Below are 19,673 nucleotides of genomic sequence, written 5' to 3' on the forward strand. Positions count from 1 at the left end.
CAGCAAATATTCTATACAAGAATGAGTATGAACTCATTTCAGTGAACAATGCCAGCATCCACGGTACATCTGTTAACTACCACCACCACTGTGACTGATAATTTCAATTCAGTGAAGACCAGTCTCCCTACAAACTACACGTACATGATGACGTGCCTCCACTATGTGCTAATTTTGACTGTGTACATAAATCAGGGGTGCAGAAAGTACTCGCCCGCTCACCAAATGCGAGTAAAAATTCTGACGGACGAGTTAAAAAATGCAAATACCAGTCCGACGGACAATCTGATTTTGTTTGCCACGTGATGTTTATTACTTACCAGGTGTTCTTAATGTTTTGTCATTACCGGTATATCTATGTATATCATTTGAAGTGAAGACATTGTATATTATAATATTATTAATAATATATTATTCTATAGACTAGTAGAAATTATTGTAGCCTAGTAAATTTTAGTTGGTTCTGGTCCAGCGGGCTAGTGAAACATGTTCCATTTCTGTACTCCTGAAAATGGTTTAAAGAAAAAAACTGTATTTAAAATTTGAGGTGACAGGATTACAAAATATGTAATCTAATACGCACCTTATTTGGTTTTAGTATTATACTTAGCAGTCTAAAATTGTCCTCTGAAATCAGTATAATATACCTATGCACAGGAGCGAATATTTAAAAATATTAGATAACTGGTACTCTATGAGTAACCTAATCCTTACATATTTCACTATGGTCCTGAGCCCCGTTCCACATCATTATAAGATCTCCTCAGTGGTATAGAGGTTATGATATCGGACTTGAGGCGAGTAGGTACTGGGTTCGTATCCCACGAGGCAATGGGTGGTTTTTCATTCCAGTACCAGCTCTAACTTAGTGAGTGCACTGCTAGGCTCTGTGGGCATGTGTAAGGCCACATACACACAGTTTCACCCACTTCAACAATGTGGTTATGATTATGGGTATGAACCCCACATGGCAATGATTACCCAGCATACCCTGCAAGCTCGGACGATAACAAGAGCTCAACTGACAGCAAGCATAGAGCACGACCCTGTCAAGTAGTCCCACACCAAAATGGAAATATTGCAGCTTGACCATTCATTTCAACATCATCCAAGTTCATAAGGGGCGGGACGTAGCCCAGTGGTAAAGTGCTTGCTCAATGCACGGTCGGTTTAGGATCGATCCCCGTCCGTGGCCCTATTTAGCTATTTCTCATTCCAGCCAGTGCTCCACAACTGGTGTAACAAAGGCAGTGGTATGTACTATCTTGTCTGTGGGATGGTGCATATAAAAGATCCCTTGCTGCTAATCGAAAAGAGTAGCCCATGAAGTGGCGACAGCGGGTTTCCTCTCTCTATATCGGTGTGGTTCTTAACCATATGTCAGACGCCATATAACCGTAATTAAATGTGTTGAGTGTGTCATTAAATAAAACATTATCCTTCCTTCCACGTACTGTATATAATATTTATAGCATTAAAAAAAAAATGTCCTTGGTTTGTTTGTTGTGTGTTTTAAAAGAAAATAAGATCTCTTCATGAAACGGGGCCCTGAACAACACTGGTATTTCAATTGTATTGTAAACAAACTGGTTCAGCAATGAGAAGTATTTTTCAATTTGACTACTGTGCCGTGTCCAAAATTAAGTCTAAAACTTTTTTTGAACACAGTACAGGGCATCCACGAATAAAGTTCCTGTGATACACAATTCATCATGTTACTTATTGGCAGTTTACATAAAATTTTAATTTGTGTAACTGATCCACAGACAGAATGAAGCTTCACCTAAAATACTGTTGCCTGCACATTCATGTGGATATGGATAGTTCATGTAAAGTCTTCTGTTTTAGGCTCTAGCTTCACTGAGAACTTCTTGTCTTCAGCTGGTAATCTCCCTTTGAACTGACTCCTGCCGAATGGGCAGATCGTCAGATTAAGGCAGCCGTCACATCTAGGGTGGACAGAAAGACAGCGCTGTTGACCAAAACCAACAAGAAGGTGGTTAATGTCTTGCCAGTGTTCTCTGGAAGATTAGGGGGGAAAAGAAGAAAAGAATTTACTAAACATTATTAAATCAACAGACAACATTATAAACTAGTTTTGAGTAAATTTTCAATGTTCTGTATTGCATACTGTTTCCGCTATTCAACTTCAAAAAGTAGGACAATTTTTCAATAATAACCTAATATTTAAACAATATATGATTTAAAATACATTAACGAAACCAACCACAGAAATAATTGGATGGATACAGCAAACCAGGAATACTTTACGGATAATGCCCACTACGTGGTGTGTGTTTCACGATCTTTTCACCTCTCCAAGTGTGTTCTACAATCTCTAAACATCCATAATAATTTCATTAAAGAACACTATTCACTAAAATGTTGCACATGACATTAATGAGAGGGCCAAGTTAAAATAAATGCTAGATTTTGTTCAAAATGGGCACAGGGTGAAATTAAAAATTTTATTTCATATTTTCAGGTCACTGGAAATACTGTACATCAATATGTTTAAAGAAAAAAACTATCTTTTTCTTCCAATAAAAAATGGGAGTAGGCCTTTATCCTTGGAGCAGGTGAGAATAAAAATATTGGATTTATTTTATTGTAGCCCAACTGCCTAATCAAAGATAACCGACTGAAAGATGCCAAGTGATGAAGGCCACCCTCCCCTATAGATCTACCACTGTTCAATTATTTGTTCCTGTGTATGATACCTGGGCAACCAGTCTTCGAGAGCCTTCCTGGTAGCCTCTGGTTGTTTTGTGGGCTGTTTGACCCACTTAAGACGATTGCATATCCGATGAACATGTGTGTCAACACCAATACCGGAAATGGTATTCCAGGCACACTTCATAGTAAGATGGGCCATCTTGGGGCCCACTCCAGGCAACGTGCACAAGTCAACCACAGTGTTTGGGATGTCCATGTCATATTCATCCTTCAGGATTTGGGAAGTTCTTTTAATGTAGCCAACCTTGGTCTGAAATATACCATAATTGTAAAGATACTATTTAGTAGAGATGCGTGGTATAACCAGTATACAGTAATATAAATTTTGAACAATATGTATTGAAATATTTTCCTAGTGTACCCGTATATTGCATTTATAAATTTTGTTTTAGTGCACACATTTTCAAACAAAATTTACCAGTTTAAGAAAAGAAACAATAACTTCCCTTCTGATATTTGTTCAGAACGAATCTTGATTGCCTGGGTCCATGCTTATAAAACTTTTAGAGTCCAGACTCAATCTCTGATGACATCACATACATACAATTTGCATGACGTTGTCATGACATTAGTGTCTCAGACTCTAAAGTCTCGAGTCTAGACTCCAAAAGTTTTATAATCACCAGGCCTGGTGTATCCTTTTATTGTTATACAAAATGTACATGAAATTAGAGCACTTTATGAATTGTAATGATTGAAAAATGGTCTTCACAAGTTATGGAGTGTGTTCTATTTAAATATAAATATGTACCAAGACTTTGAGAATTCAAAATGTGTGTAACCCATTCATCGGTTACGCAAAAACTAATTCAGGTAACCCATTTCCTTTTTGCGTAAACCCTGTAAAATGTGCAAACAAAAAATATGTTACACAAAATTATATTTGTGCAAGCGATATACAAATGAAATTATCGTTCTCGTAATTTTCAGGAGCCTGTGTCCATGTACCTTAGTAAAACCAACAGGGTATATCAATTGTGCAAGTTTCTCGTCTGATGTTTTAAGTATATTTTCAATACTGCACCCATGTTTCCTCAATCGTATCATGGCAGCTGATGTCACCTGGTCTTTTGTTTGACTTGACAGCATCAGAGAAAGAAGCACTTGATATCGAAATGTCTGGAAATATTCAGCAAGGCTTCATTTTAGCATGTATACACTACAGGTACAGGTAAATAAAAAATGTCCACATAATTAAACATAAATGTTGATTTTACAGAAAATAGAAAAGAAAGACATGTTACATTAATAATTAACACTGCATTTATAAGCTCTGTTAAGTATGGCATAAATGAAATTTATAAGTAACCAATGTTGCTCTGTATAGCAACATACATGCACCAATTAGATTATATGTACATGTATTACTAGTAGCCTGTCTGATGTATTCTTAGATACTTGTACTCGATATACACTGGATATTTATAAGTCTGTTAAACTTGAAAATCACCAAATCACAGGCAAGAGATTTATTTTTAGACATGTTCTGAATGATCATCATTCATATTATACCTGTGTTGAATAACATATATAATTAAATAAAGATCATTGGAGTGGATTAATAAAACTAATAAAAGTGCAACTATACATTTGACACCAATAAATACTGACACATGCTATCAAAATTCTATAACTGTTTACAGGTTATGTTTTTATTTTTCATAATTCTGGTCAAAATTTTAAGGTTTAAGTTTCAAATAATGAAAGAACTAAAAAGTACCTTTTGTCAAATATATCATATAAAAAAATGTTTATAGATCATTGGATATATTATATTTATTGTGTACGAAGCCAAAACAAAGGTGCTAAGGAGCGATTGTTGTCGACCTTAATAGGGACACTTATCATCTTATGTTCCATTTTCTTTTTATTACATAACATTAAATTGTTTTCTAGCAGAAAGCCTGAATATCGGTCATTATTGGTATGGACTTGGTTGTTGACATACAATTTATACCTGTGGGGTGGCTGTATGATCACTAATGACATCACAGCCCATTGTATCAACTGGGGCGTCTCGTTCACGTCTCATCTCTCTGATGTTCTTCAACTGTTGTCTCCAATTGAGTGGTTCCCAACACACTCGTTTACTGACAAAATCATCTGGGCTTGCGAAGCCTAATACAGGCTTGATGTCTGCAATACCTGGTTCAGTTTTAACTGACACAGTGGAACTGTCAACACTATCAGGTTCATATTTGACTGCTAAATGTTTACGTTTTTTAGCCTCAACTTTAACTTCTCCAGGTTCGGTTTTCACTTCGACAAGTCTTTTTAAACGGTTTTTGTTACTGCCTTTGCAATAAGAAACCTTTCCTATTTCTTTTAACTTGCTACGGGTGAAATACTTCGACTCAGACATGATAATTACAGTCAATAATGAAACCATTCAAAATAATTTGACCAACAATACAAATGTCAAAACTCATTTCCACCGAACTTTTACAAACCAATTTCCCACTTACTGATACGGTTGGTGACGCCAATTTACCGAAAAGAACAAAAAGGAACAGAAAAGATTAACAACACAATTATTCAACGCAGTCCTCATAAATATACTTATACTATCCACAGTATGAAACAAAACGGTCTCTATACAAATGATTTATTATTCATTTGTATCTAAGTAATATATTTAATATTAAAAACAAATGTAAAAATGGGAATCTTTATTTTTTTTAATTTTTGTTTTTATCCATTACAGGTCTTGACGGAACATTTAATGTTTCCGAATTTTGTATGCGAAGATATGTCTATTTGTTAGCATTGCAAATAAATGTTACATTATTCAGTGTAAAAGGTGTATAGTTTAAAACATTTAATTACATTAAATTCTGATCAAATTGTTTGGCGAATATGTTTTATGTTTAATTAATGTTTGAATATTTCAGTTCTTACGAAAACACGGTTGAGTATCAGAAAACATTAAAGGTCAAGGTCGGATTTTTTTTTCACGAAATACGCAGTTACGCACATCACTGTTCAATCAACTTGCCATGATGTCAAGCCTTACTGATGCACCAAAAGCTGCAATGATTGTGTTGGCAGGAAATTCACATTCTGAATTAGCCAGTCTTGTCGCTAAGTATGTAATATTGAGATGACAAACATGCAATGCATAGGTAATGCAAGCAGTGGTACACCAGTTTCACAATTTCTGACCAAAACAAAAAGCCATAGTCCCAGTCACTGTATTGTTGACTAAGGTCGACAATAGTCTTTTTTCGCACCCTTGTTTTGGCTTCTTACACAATAAATATAGCATATTTTACCATAATTCCACTTGAAATCCATATTTCGTAAAAGTTACAATTTTGTATTGACAAGATTTTTTTTTCAAACACATTCAGGTGCATTAATTAGTAATGTTGAAACAAAAACATTTTCAATAGCAAATTTGCATTGGAATATTTCCAGCATTTTTAAAACGGAAACGTCATGTACCCAGTTTATGGTTATTGTAAGGAGATTCAAAGTGACATTAGAATACTGACATATCATTCAAATTCAGAATTAGCTATATTATTACATTGCTTCGCCACATTCAAATAAAAACTGGTCAACGTTGTTTACATGTTAGCATTTTTTTTTCTCATAATTGTGGATAAACTATATTTTAAGTTTTAAAAGATGAAAAAATAAAAAGTACCTTTTGTCAAATATATCATCAAAAAATTCTCATTGGATATGTTTTGTTTATTGTGCACGCAGCCAAAACAATGGTCCGAAACGTGACTGTCGTCGACGTTAGTGGGAAACACAGTTATATACAGTATCCTGGCATCATGTGTTTTCGATATGATAAGCAAACATTTTAAATATAATAAAAACTATACTTCGTACATACCATAATGAATACCTTTCTCAGGTCACATTAGTTTATTGTAAAAAAAAAAAAACCAGTGATAATATATACATATGTATTATGAACTTCAAATTTTCCTCTAGAAAACAAACCACTAAGTCATACAGGTATTTCCGCTATATTTTGACAAATGTCATGTTTTCGATACTTTCATTGGCTGTATATTTTTGTCCTTGCCATGGTATTGCAGTCTATACACCATGCAATAATTTACATCAAATTTTACTTTTAAAATTAAAATCAAATAAAACGTTTGCAACTTGTAAAAAATATTGAATAATTTTTAGAACAATAAACAATTTTAACTGAAAACATTTATGTTATGTTCTTGTTATAGATTAACGTCCAATCCTCGTATACTTCAAATCAAGGGCACCAAAATTTGGATTGCCACACTAAATAATCTGATGAAGGAACAGAATTATACATTTTCAAAAAATCCACCAAATCACCTTGATTTGTTTTAAATGGAAATGTACATGTGCAGGCCCCCTACAAGAAATTACTGACTATGCTGTGAATGACATAACTAACTATAAATTGAAGTTGGAAAAGACATTGAAATTTATTGTAAACTTTGTTTTTAAGGATATGTATATGTAAGAAATATAATTAAATGTGAATGAACTGTAAACTTCTGAATAATGCCTTTTGTCAAAGTCCATAATTACTGAAGCTGAAAACACAGATGCTGATATTATTACCTAACTACTCATGGGACACTTGGTTCATCCAGCTACACTTCTTATACATCTTCTCTTAATTGTCACACAGATACAGTGTGCGCTTAACTTTTTTTTTGAGTTGCTATCCGGGCAAGTGGTGACAGCACTTTCACTTGCCCGGTTCTATTTTCACTTGCCCGAATAATATTTTCTAAAAAAACACACAATATTGCAACAGATTATAAGAGAAAACACGAAAAATAAATTTTAAAATTGGACTCCAGGGGGGCAGTCTTACTGTGGTTTTTCAGTCGCCCGTCATCTTTTTCAGTCGCCAGGGGCGATCGGGCGACTGTTAAGTTCGAACCCTGCAGATAATTGATGAAGGTAGGTTGTAAACCTGATCAGTCATTGATGCCTACCTGTTGATGATTTTATTCTTGTTGTGTTCAACAAACCACTTTGAAATACATGCACATATAACTACCAATTTAACTGATCACTTGATTAAACAATAACTTTTTTAAATCTTTTTTTTGTTTCTACAGACGTTTGGGCATTCGCCTTGGTGATATGGCTGTGTTCCACAAAACTAATCGTGGTGAGTATCCATCCTTAAAACATAAGATTGATTGTTATAATGTATGGTATGTATGTATGGTCTGCAGTTATTTGAGAAAGGAGTTACATGTATATCTGTTTATCGACATCTTAGCATCTTGATTACTACTACTAGTAGTACATGTCAGGGGTGCAGAAATGGAAAATAATTCACTAGCCTGACAGACCAGAACTAACTAAAATTTACTAGCCCTCCAGAATTTCTACTAGTCCGCCAGCCTATAGAATAATATATTATTAATAATATTATAATATACAGTGTCTTCACTTCAAATGATTTATATATATATATATATATATATATATATATATATATATATATATATATATATACAGTATATAGATATATTGACAAAACATTATTAAGAACACCTGGTAAGTGATCAACCTCACGTGATAAAATAAAAAAGACCGATCACCCAACTGACTGGTAGTTGCATTTTTTAACTTGTCCGTCAGAATGTTTACTTGCATTTGGCGAGCAGGTGAGCACTTTCTGCACCCCTGCATGTACATGTAGGTGAACAGAAACAGATTTTAGAGTTAGCTGTGGCTTAGCAGAACATTTTGCTAAATTATATGTAACACTTCAAAATTTGCAGAAACCCACAATCATTTTCTAACCAAAATATTAATTATTACATGAAATTAGTTTGCCAAATTAAAATAAAATTTGCCACTTGTGTTTTGAATTAGCAGTTGGCAAGTGGCAAAGCTAGCCCTGAGATTTAATGGGGTTCGATGATGATGATCATAGAGATTTGTGCATGTACAGTCATTTTTTTTCGGTCTCCATGCTAATGCTGATGCATGGCTTCTGACTTCAGTGGACTAGGTTTGAGTTTGGAGTTTTCCTTCTCCTAGAAGAGTTTCCTTACTAGGATTCTGAGCCTCTCCAGCCCAGTTTTGATTTTGGAGTTTGCTTCTCCTAGACAGTTGTCTTTCTTGACTCACATCCTCTGTCTGTCCAGTCCATATTAGTCTAGTTTTTACCCTTTAACCAGTCCACCTTGGGTGACCCTACCAGCTGGCATAGCTCTCCGAGTCACTGAAACATGCAAGCTGCCTCAACATGTCAAGGAATGGACCATGAGATAGTAATGGGGTACATCCTTGCACTATTCCCTCAAAATTCATTTCATTTATAGTTATTTTCATGCTTATGTCCAATTACGGTTCAAGCTCACTGTCCTGGCACACACGTCAGCTATATATGGACTGTCTGTCTGGTTGGTTGTTTTTGGTTAACGAGATAGAAGTCTGTGTAGTGGCCTTAAACTACCCATTAAGATGTTAAACTCACTGTGTGTGGGAGCTGGTACCGGGATGCAAACCAGTAACACCGTTATGTCCGATGGATTACCATTACATTAAGGTCTGTATAGTGGCAGACTGTACATTAACACCATTGACTTACAAGGGGTGCAGAAAGTACTCGCCAAATGTGAGTAAAAAATTTGACAGACGAGTTAAAAAATGCAACTACCAGTTTGACGGGCGATCTGTCTTTTTTATTTTGTTTGCCACGTGATGTCGATCACTTACCAGGTGTTCTTAATAATGTTTTGTCAATATATCTCTATATATAATTTGAAGTGAAGACACTGTATATTACAATATTATTAATAATATATTATTCTATAGACTAGTAGAACTTATTGCGTATTAGTAAATTTATTTTAGTTGGTTCTGGTCCGGCAGGCTAGTGAAATATGTTCCTTTCTACACCCCAGTCTTACTGATGTTTTGTACTAGTGTTCCAGTCAACATCTATTTAATTCAGATAGGGCCGTATTTATGAAGCCTGTTTTTTCTTAAATGTAAGTGTTTAAGCATTGTAAAAATATGTACATTATAGTTACATGTGTAAGGCATAAACAGGCTTTGTGCAATTCAGCCCATAATGTTTACATGTGTGTGTGTACTTTTACTTGGAAATTAATTTGACTTCTCACGAATCTCATGTACCATTTATGTCACTAAATATTAATGTTAAAATTGTTACCCTATATTTAATTAATACAAGAATTGTAGACATGTATATCATGTACATGTAGCAAGTAGAAAGGATTAAATGGTCTCTTTTTATATTTCAGAAACTACAGTTGAAATCAAAGAATCTGTCCGTGGTAAAGACATCTACATCATTCAGACAGGAACAAAGTGGGTGAATTTTTAAATTATATTTTCAGTTTAATACAAATGTACATTTATTTGTTGTATGAAGATCAAATTGCAAAAACATGACTACATGTATATACCATTTCTATTTTTGGTTTAATCATTAATTTTCCAAATATTAAAAAATTACACCATATTTAAAATACATGCGTGTGTATTATGTAAATTATAAATTAGGTCAAAATACCTTTGAAAAGAAATTTTTTTTCTTTGATGTATTTAAGTAGCTGTACACATGTGAAATTAATGATTATGCATACACACATATAGAGTTGTATGTAGACATTTTAGAATTTGTTTATAAATTAACTGTTCTAAGCAAGAAAGTGTAATTAAAAAGCTATATTTACTGAAAGTATATTATAATGATAGGGAACATTTTTGTTTTGAAAATCTTGATTAGTGATATTTCTAGTCCAGTAATAATTGATTGGCAACTACTATTTAATATTTAAAATTGTGTAGCCATCTCTGAAACTTGCGTTGTGAATCGCATTACAATACTGAACAAAATGATCCCTGAATGACTACAAGTTTACTCAGAATAGTCATTTTAAATTACTCTGAAAATCTATTTGTGTTTTTCAGAGATGTGAACAATGACATCATGGAATTGCTGATCATTGCCTATGCCTGTAAGACGAGTTCGTGTCGGAATATAGTGGGTGTCATCCCATATTTACCTTACTCCAAGCAGTGTAAGATGCGAAAGAGAGGCTCAATCGTCAGCAAACTTATGGCTACGATGCTGGGGAAAGCAGGTATGGTATTTTCTTTATACTCTTTCCTGACCTCTGACCTTGGCATTTCCAATGGCTACGAAATCTTATTAATATCAGTATTAATAAAAGAGAAAACAGTTAAAGTTTTCTTCATACTTTGGATTTCAATTTTTCATTAATTTAATTATTTTGGTCCAAATATTTTTCATGTTTTTAATATACGGTAAAGTACACATAGAATGGACATGCTTAGAACGAACTACTGCATAGAATGAACTGATCATAAAGTCCTGTTTTATCTCCCTTTACATTAATAACCAACTTATGCAAATGTGTTCAACGAACTACTGCTATAATGAACTAACTATTATGGTCCCTTCTGGTTCGTTATAACAGCACTTTACTGTATATGTTATTAATGTGTAAATGTACCAGTGGACTCTTCCAGAAACGACTGCATGGATTAAACTAACAGGCACATACAGAATGTTTAGCAGTGGCGGGTGGGGTCTAGACTATTGTGAGCAAAGTTTATATGAGGGTTCAGATATGCTCCCTCCAGAAGATGTAATGAAAACAAAGAAGAAAATTTGTTAGAGCAAGGAAGGGTTTCGACCTCCGACAATCTTATCTAGAGTGAGTGGAAAGAAGTGAAATTGAGGTTTTGTCTGCAGGGTGGCATGTGGTTATAACCGTAAGATTTTTTCATGTATGTAGCCCATGGTTAAAATCACTTTTGAATTTGTTTTTCTTCACCCTGTGCTAGTCGCACAGAAATAACCCTTTAATGTAGAAAGTGGTCTCATAAATTGTAGGTAAGAATGATCAACATTTCATACAAATTAATTTACAGTTGTGTGGTTTTTATTTTCCTTGTTTCAATATTTAACCACTGAATATCGAGTAGATGGGGAAAACGGTGAGATGACAGATTGACTGGTTACTTTCAATTTTAGTTTTTCTGGGAATTGTCATTTATTTTATAGATTAAAACAGCTCTTGTTTTTTGTATAGGTCTGCACCACATTATCACAATGGATTTGCATCAGAAGGAAATACAAGCCTTCTTCGACATTCCAGTTGATAACCTGAGGGCCTCACCATTTCTTATTGACTACATAAAGGAATTTGTAAGTCATCATGGGATTGTTCTGTTGTACAAAATGCCTATTGGCCAAAGGGTTAAGATAATTGATATCAATTCTCTTGTACATTCATTTAACACTTTCCTGTTAGGAAGATCTTTAATGCCAGGTCATATGTAAACTCAACAGTTTACTAAATACTTTTACGGGGGATTTTTTTATTATTATTTATTTTTTATTAGTCCCCTACTGGTCCATCCGTAGGGAACCATATGTTTCATGTCCGCCCTTCTGTCTCTGTCTGTTTGTCCGTCCGACCTTCCTACATATAGTTTTCCCGGATGATTTCCTAGAAATTTTACGTATAGCTTTATCATGTACTGTTGCAGATCGAGTTTGATTTTCATGTCGATGTACCCATTTTTGTCACAGTTATGGCCTTTGAACTTAGGATATAGGAAAATTTGTTTTCCAGACTTTTGTTTTTGTTTTTGCAATGCCTTAAGATATTGAGTTGACATTTTGTGTAAAGCTTTATCATGTTCTGTTACAGATCAAGTTTGACTTTATGGTAATTTACCCATTTTCAGTTATGGCTCAGAAATTTAGGAAATAAGAAAGTTTGTTGGAATGTGTAGGGGACATGTTGCTTTAGCAGTACTCTCAGAATGCTTGCTTTGTTTATTTTTTTTTTTTTTTTTGAAAGGGGTGGTGGGGGGGTGGGGGGCATCTTGGCCATCCTAAAGTCAATATGTACGTAGCTCAATGGTACAGTGGAGTGAATGGGTGTAAGTTTGGACAAGTAGTGAACATTTTCATAAACCTGTATTGTTATACAGCCCTCAACCGTAACAATTTTTCAGTGGTAGCCAACCGGGCTACCAGGTTATGAAATCTGATAGCCCTAAGTAAAAATTGGTATCCCCATAATTTAATTTTTTTTTTTTTTTTTTTTTTTTTTTTTAAAGAATTTATTTATGTTAAAACATGTTTAGGTGTTTAAGCATCTTGTTGATTAACTGGATATGCCAAAAAAAATCTAGTAGCATGGTGGACTACCGTGTTTAGATATCTGATAGCCCAAGTGAGAAATTGGTAGCCAAAACACCCCGGGCTACTAGGCCACACTTTTTTTTTCTTTTCGGATTACGGATCCGCCGACGTTAATTTTGCCAAAATGAAATTTTTTAGTTTTCAGCCAATTTTTCATTTTATTTTCCTGCCTACTTATGATTTTTACAGTGGCAGTGTCGGGGAAATACGAAATAAATAAAAATACAAGCCTTGAAATATAAAGCTAAATCAGTATTTACAAGCCCATCCAATTCCAACTCCGTAAGTTTTTGTCAGTGCACTTTCAGCTTCGATCCGGAAGTATTTTATTTGGTGTGGTGCAACCTGGAGTGGAGAGGTATATAGAAAAGTGGAATTCAATCCCATCTGAAACGGAGTGCCGAAGAATCGTTCTCTCCCTTGACATTTCATTAATTAATTAATATGTTTATTTAAATTTTATCTTGATGGATTTTTATTAAAAGTAGTACAAAGTATGTTTTGAATGGCGTTAATACTTTAATTTATACCGAACTCCAACTTTGCTGAAATTTCATTTCATGTCGACAAGTTCGGAATTTAGACCAAACATATTCAGTATGGCCAACATACGTCACAAAACGTGTTGACGTCATTGTTTTGACTGAAATCGGTTGTCTTACTGAAAACATCCGTAATACAAAAAAATTAATAATAACAACAGGAATTGGATGAATTTTATTTTTATTTTTATTCCATCCTCCGACATTGCCTCCTTCAAAAAAAAATCCGTAATCCTAAAAAAAAAGAGAAAGTGTGGCCCTACTAAGGTTGAGCCTTGTTATATGCTATTATGTTAATTCCTCCAACTGATTAATGTTAATTTATGAAGTGACATCTGAGCAATAGGTATATTTGAGTAAAAGGTCTAAAACCGATTGTTTTTTAAAAGATACCAGACTACAGAAATGCTGTGATAGTTGCCAGAAATGCCCACTCTGTGAAGAGAGCCACATCGTATGCCGAGAGATTGCGTCTCAGTATTGCCGTTATTCACGGAGAAAGCAAAACGTCCGAGTCGGAAGAAGATGATGGCAGGAACTCGCCACCATTGGTGGATGGCATAAAATCAGTGGGCAATGAGTTTGGTCTGGAGATAGTTCCAGGTAAGTTGGCATTCTTCATTATTAATGTTAAGACTTAAGACCAATGAGAATTGAAAATTTGCATATTTTTGGTAACCCATTTCTGTTTTTTTGCGAAACTCATTATGTCCATGTTAATAATGTTGTAAATTTAATATGCGAACAAAAAATAGGTGTTACACTTAGTTAGATTTGAGTGACAAATGCACAAACATAACTGTTAAAATGATTCTAGCAAAGTTTCAGAGGACTGGATTTTAAACTTAAAAGAAAGAGATGTTAAGAAGTTATTGTATGGTCTCTTGAAAAGTTAGTTAAATTTATTTTGTATAATGACACAACTAGAGCACATTGATTTATTTATCATTGGCTATTGGATGTCAAACATTTCGTAATTTTGACATATAGTCTTAGAGAGGAAACCCACTACATTTTTTCCACTAGTAGCAAGGGACACCAGTAGAGCACCTTAAGTTATTTTTCATTAGTTATTGGATATCAAACAATTGGTAATTTTGACATATAGTCTTAGAGAGTAAACCTGCTATATATTTCCATTAGTAGCAAGGACCTTTTATATGCTACATCTCAAAGACAGGATAGCATATACCACAGCCTTTTATATAACAGTTGTGGTACACTGGCTGGAATGAGAAATCCTAAACCAACCGCTCATCAGAATTTACTACTAGGCTACGTCCAGCTTTATAAGATCTCTTGAATGTAACACAGTGGCAAATATATTCTGAATTTAGTGTCTTACATAAAAAAAAAAAAACTATCAAAAGATATTTGGCCAGCTGAAAATTATTATAAACATGGTGATTTTTGGATGGGATTTTACCATATATAGAGAAAATAATTGGAAAAACAAATTGATTCAGTATTGCAAACCAAACAAGATTTTATAATATATGAATTATTTCAGTTATCTTACTTTTTGTTAAATAATATAGACATGGTTATTATATTTTTGTTAAAATTCTCTTTCAGTATTGCAAGCCAAGGAGAAACCTCCATTGAATGTTGTTGGAGATGTCGGTGGGAGAATAGCTATCATAGTGGTACGCCAAGTTTAAAGCATATCGGCAATTTACTGAACTACGTTTTATTTGGGATGTACCTTTTGCAGTATGTATAACACCAAATCAAATCCCATAGACATACACATCATGGATATAAATTCTACCAGCCATCACCCTTAAAGTAAATCAGAAAAAATTGGGGATTAAGCTGCTCGTTTCGGACATAGCAGGAAGCGTCTTATGATTACTTTAGTTCTGCACATGTTTCGATGACAATAATTATGGTAGTTGGTACTAGTTCAAACACACTCACATTTATCACCAATAGCAGGACTGGTAGCTTCAACTGTTGGATGAAAAGTTGGGTGCATCTCGAACTTCGACCCACTTAAATAGTATTTGGTGTACAACAGTGTTTTATGGCTGAACACATTAATTACACATTTTGCATATTACATGTACATCAAGTTTGTTCATGATATATGTGGTGAAGTATGAGTGATACTTTTTAACTATTACATGTGCTTATAAAACGTAAGTCGGTCTCATTCATTTTGTATCTCATTTAACTGGTTTTATTTGGATTATGTTAAAATAATATATTTATGTGTTTAGTCAATATAGTACTGAATTAATGTAAAGAAAATTGCTACTTCATATACCCTTAGTGTTAAATAGATCTTTTAAATTTATGTACACAGACAAACAAACACAATGGAAATGTGTATTGTTAACTTTATTATGCAATATTTCCATGCTCTGCTAAACTCTAGAGAAGTAAAACAACTATGAACTTTAATAACTCATGTATTATTTTACAGCTTTTTTTTTATTTCGGGTCATATCAAACACCTATGAAATGTTGATTCATTGAATATTTCAGTTGTTTACGTTTGTAGGAGCACTGCATACCCATATCACTCAATGATTTAATTTAACAGGGGTGGGAATTGGTGAACTGTAAAAAAGAGGAAATCTAGAAGGGTCCAGGAAATTCTTGAAATCCTAGGTCAAAATCTGTGCCATCTGACACATTTTGGAGGCAAAAATAATTAAAATGCGAGGAAACACAATGTTCCACGAGAGGAAAACTGCGGATCCGAGGAGAATTCCCACCCCTGATTTAAGAATAATATATTGAGCTTTGTAATGGTGCTTGTTGATATTTCAGGATGACATGATAGATGATGCCGAGTTATTTGTTCAGACGGCCAACGCTCTCAAAGTGAGGGGTGCCTACAAGATCTACGTCATGGCAACACACGGCCTCATGTCATCAGATGCTCCAAGACTCATTGAGGACTCTTGTATTGATGAAGTAGGTTCCAGAATTAAACGTTTATGTTCATTGTTGACAGACTGATTGAGCTGTTTTGTCTCAAGGTTCAAAGTTTGGCCAGCTTTTCCCAAAATTTGACATTGACTAAGTGTATTTTTAAGCCAAAAGTAAATACTTCACGTTATGATGTCACCGCACTGAAAAGATAACTTTTTTTTAGCGAGCTGAATGCCCGCACTCTGAATCATGTGTATGGAAAAGGTCCTATATAAAGGAAGGAAGGAAATGTTTTATTTAACGATGCACTCAACCCATTTTATTTACGGTTATATGGCGTCAGACATATGGTTAAGGACCACACAGATTTTGAGAGAGGAAACCCGCTGTCGCCACTTCATGGACTACTCTTCAATTAGCAGCAAGGGATCTTTTATATGCACCATCCCATAGACAGGATAGCACATACCACAGCCTTTAATGTACCAGTCGTGGTGCACTGGCTGGAGCGAGAAATAGGTCCTATATAAATGCATTGTACGTACAGGAAATCACGTTAGTGAAAAGCAGGCCTTAGACTTTTTGTGTTTAACGACATCACTAGAACACATTGATTAATTAAACACAGGGGTAAAAACAATCCTTTAGCCGCTGCAATTTAGTCTCCTGTAACATGAATGGATTTTAGGAAACTAATGCTCCTGTCAACAGGAACGGCTTTACTACGATTGTTCTTCAAATGTGTCACCACTTGATTCCATCCAATTTGTTTGAAAAGTTGGACAAATGGTGAAAAACACAGCAATACTAGAATTAAAAATCTGGAATTCTAGAAAATATAACACATCTTCCCTTTTGAGGCACCTTGTTGGCCCCTAGGTGTATCCCGTAATGCTGGATGATGGGATCCTGGTGGTTGAGTTCGAGGCATATCTATGGGTATATTTCCTGGCAACATACCACTTTGGCCAGAGTTCAGCCAGACAAGTGGTCAGGGAGGCTCGACCTGATCAGTCGGCTGGTCACGCCAATCTCAAGAGCAGACAGCCTTTGTTTTGTTTTTCTTAGCCAAGAACAAACCATTGTTTTAATGACCATTTATATTTGTTGCTCTTTCATAATCAGTCTGACACCCAATAGCTGATTTATTTTTCGTGCGGAGGTGTCGTTAAACTTTCATTCATTCATTCTGGAAAACTTTATCTCTGATATTAACAGTCTTTAATTTAAATTTTAATATTTCATTATAGGTTGTGGTTACCAATACAGTGCCCCACGAAGTACAGAAGATGCAGTGTCACAAGATTAAGACGGTCGACATCAGCATTATGCTTGTAGAGGCCATTCGCCGAATCCACAATCGAGAGTCGATGTCATTCCTGTTCCGCAACATTGGTATGGACGACTAGCATGTAACACCGGACTCTACCCATGGCATTAACTCTGTCTGAATGAATGTGTGAATCTTTAGAATCGTGAAGATGTTAAATCAGTCTGTGTAGTCTGTGTAGTCTGTGCAGTGTGTTGGTCTGTTGAATGTGAACACAAAATATGATCAGTCGCCACATGAATTGTTTGTCTCATAAGAAATGTATTATCATGTGCAATTCAAAAGTTTCAGGATCATTTAATGGATGTGATATGTTGGATTTTTGTTGTTTGAAATTGATTGATCAGCCTTGTCAAATAAAATAAAATATTGGGCAATTTACTTTGAATCTCATGTAACAATAAACTAATAAGACTTACTAATTTGAGGTTGTTGGGAAATGTGTATTGGTATTAAAGTGAATGAATTGGATCTCACTATTAAATAAATTTTCTATATGCATGCTGTGTTCTAATTGCCCGACTAATCAAGTTATATATATATATATATATATATATATATATATATATATATATATATATAAAAATGTTAACAGATAAAATGCAGTTGCTCAGGTTGAAGGAAATCAAACTTTGTTAAGGATTTTACTACATAGTATTTTTTTGGATATCCATTTTCAAGTCTTAAGCATTTCTTGTTAAACATTTTTTTATTACACCTTTTGTCAGGTGAGCGATATTTATTCCACATCCATAAAGTATTTTAGCAGAAATGAAATATTTTCCAGCATTATTAAAAGAAAACATTTATACTTCCTGCTAAGTGTGTTGTTTTTATTTATTGCAATATAGTAATCTGTAACAGGATATTTTTGCTGGGGTGTTGTTAAGACATTCATTCATTTCTGTAATATGACACCATGACTGGTATATCATGGGCTGTGGTATTTGCTGTCATATCTCTGGGATGGTGCATATAAAAGATCCATTGCTACTAATGGGAAAATGTAGTGATTTTTTTTTTTCTAAGACTAAATATTACCAAATGTTTGACATCCAGTAGCCGATGATTAATACCAATTCATTGTGCTCTAGTGGTATTGTTAAACAAAATAAATTAACTTTATAATCACCATCACCAACTGATCCATTTGTTGAAGCTGGATGCATGCTTAAAAAAAAGAAAGAGAAAAAACCACCACTAGAGCACATCGATTAATTAATCATCAGCTATTGGATGTCAAAACATATGGTCATTTTGACATACGGTAAACCGTGAAAAAAATGCGTGTGTATAAATTTTGCGTTGTTCGCATCCAACCTTGTCGCAAAATTAATATGCAAGCACTATTTTCCAGTTTGAAGTGTGCTTAAAGTGATGTCTCGATTTTCTAGTAAACCATACTGCCAACACTGATCAGAAACAAAAATGTGGCCTTCAATTTTAGGATCACCGTTCGTTTTCTGCAGATAGCGATACATGTTGCAACAGCAAATTTCCAAGCGCATTTGATAAACATTTTGTATTTATTTCATGTATATCAGTACTCTCGTTTCAGAAATGAAACTCAAAATCATGCAAAAATAATGTTTATTGAACAAGCTAACATAGACTGCAACTAATTCGTTTTGTTTTGAAATATTTTATTGAGAATAAAATTCACAAAAAGATTCACTCAACAGGCATAGCCTATACACGAGTTCTCCTTGATGGCGACTAATCGTTAATTGTTTTATGTACCTTCAATCGATGGCGACTAATCGTTTGTTTTATCTACCAAAGGGTGTTAACAGTTAAAGGAGAGGACAATTACGGCATTTGGCCTGGTATGCATATTCAACGATATATAATGCACATTATTGCTTCATATCAACACGTATAATCGTATAGTTAATTAATAAAACTGTTAAATGTGACGACTATTATATATAATGGGCGCAGCCATTTTGTACCATCTCAGTGAGTACGCCCTCTGGCGAGCTGGTGGTTA

At 34.4% G+C, this 19,673-nt stretch overlaps 2 protein-coding genes across 3 annotated transcripts; one reads left to right on the forward strand and one right to left on the reverse strand.

The window, feature by feature from the left end:
• Positions 1 to 1,559: 1,559 nt before the first annotated feature.
• LOC121378835 (endonuclease III-like protein 1) lies at positions 1,560 to 5,525 on the reverse strand. 2 transcript variants are annotated; one of them, XM_041507171.1, is made up of 4 exons: positions 4,694 to 5,525; positions 3,685 to 3,855; positions 2,721 to 2,986; positions 1,560 to 2,021 (listed from the first exon to the last, which is right to left on the reverse strand). In XM_041507171.1, exons 1-4 carry the CDS (start codon positions 5,123 to 5,125, stop codon positions 1,826 to 1,828), a joined length of 1,065 nt encoding a protein of 354 aa, XP_041363105.1. In that variant the 5' UTR covers positions 5,126 to 5,525; the 3' UTR covers positions 1,560 to 1,825. The 2 variants fall into 2 exon arrangements, with proteins under 2 accessions (XP_041363105.1, XP_041363106.1); XM_041507172.1 differs by having other exon boundaries at positions 1,837 to 1,972.
• A 131-nt stretch (positions 5,526 to 5,656) lies between these two features.
• Positions 5,657 to 18,499, forward strand: LOC121378833 (phosphoribosyl pyrophosphate synthase-associated protein 2-like). Its single transcript, XM_041507170.1, has 9 exons — positions 5,657 to 5,821; positions 7,815 to 7,867; positions 9,984 to 10,050; positions 10,657 to 10,829; positions 11,805 to 11,920; positions 13,860 to 14,073; positions 15,046 to 15,116; positions 16,249 to 16,395; positions 17,604 to 18,499. The coding sequence occupies exons 1-9, from the start codon at positions 5,733 to 5,735 to the stop codon at positions 17,760 to 17,762; spliced, it is 1,089 nt and encodes a 362-aa protein (XP_041363104.1). The 5' UTR covers positions 5,657 to 5,732; the 3' UTR covers positions 17,763 to 18,499.
• The last annotated feature ends 1,174 nt before the right edge of the window (positions 18,500 to 19,673 follow it).

Source organism: Gigantopelta aegis, chromosome 8 (assembly GCF_016097555.1).
Source record: "Gigantopelta aegis isolate Gae_Host chromosome 8, Gae_host_genome, whole genome shotgun sequence".
NCBI lineage: Eukaryota > Metazoa > Mollusca > Gastropoda > Neomphalida > Peltospiridae > Gigantopelta > Gigantopelta aegis.

Bases quoted from the DNA above. Each gene is read 5' to 3' on its own strand.
- LOC121378835 (XM_041507171.1), bottom strand. From the start codon at position 5,125: ATGGTTTCATTATTGACTGTAATTATCATGTCTGAGTCGAAGTATTTC. The intron at 3,856-4,693 runs GTATAAATTGTA...GAATATTTCCAG, and splicing joins ATCATACAGCCACCCCACAG to ACATTTCGATATCAAGTGCT. The intron at 2,987-3,684 runs GTACATGGACAC...GGTATATTTCAG, and splicing joins ACCCTGTTGGTTTTACTAAG to ACCAAGGTTGGCTACATTAA.
- LOC121378833 (XM_041507170.1), top strand. From the start codon at position 5,733: ATGATGTCAAGCCTTACTGATGCACCAAAAGCTGCAATGATTGTGTTG. The intron at 5,822-7,814 runs GTATGTAATATT...TTGTTTCTACAG, and splicing joins TTAGCCAGTCTTGTCGCTAA to ACGTTTGGGCATTCGCCTTG. The intron at 10,830-11,804 runs GTATGGTATTTT...TTTTTTGTATAG, and splicing joins TACGATGCTGGGGAAAGCAG to GTCTGCACCACATTATCACA.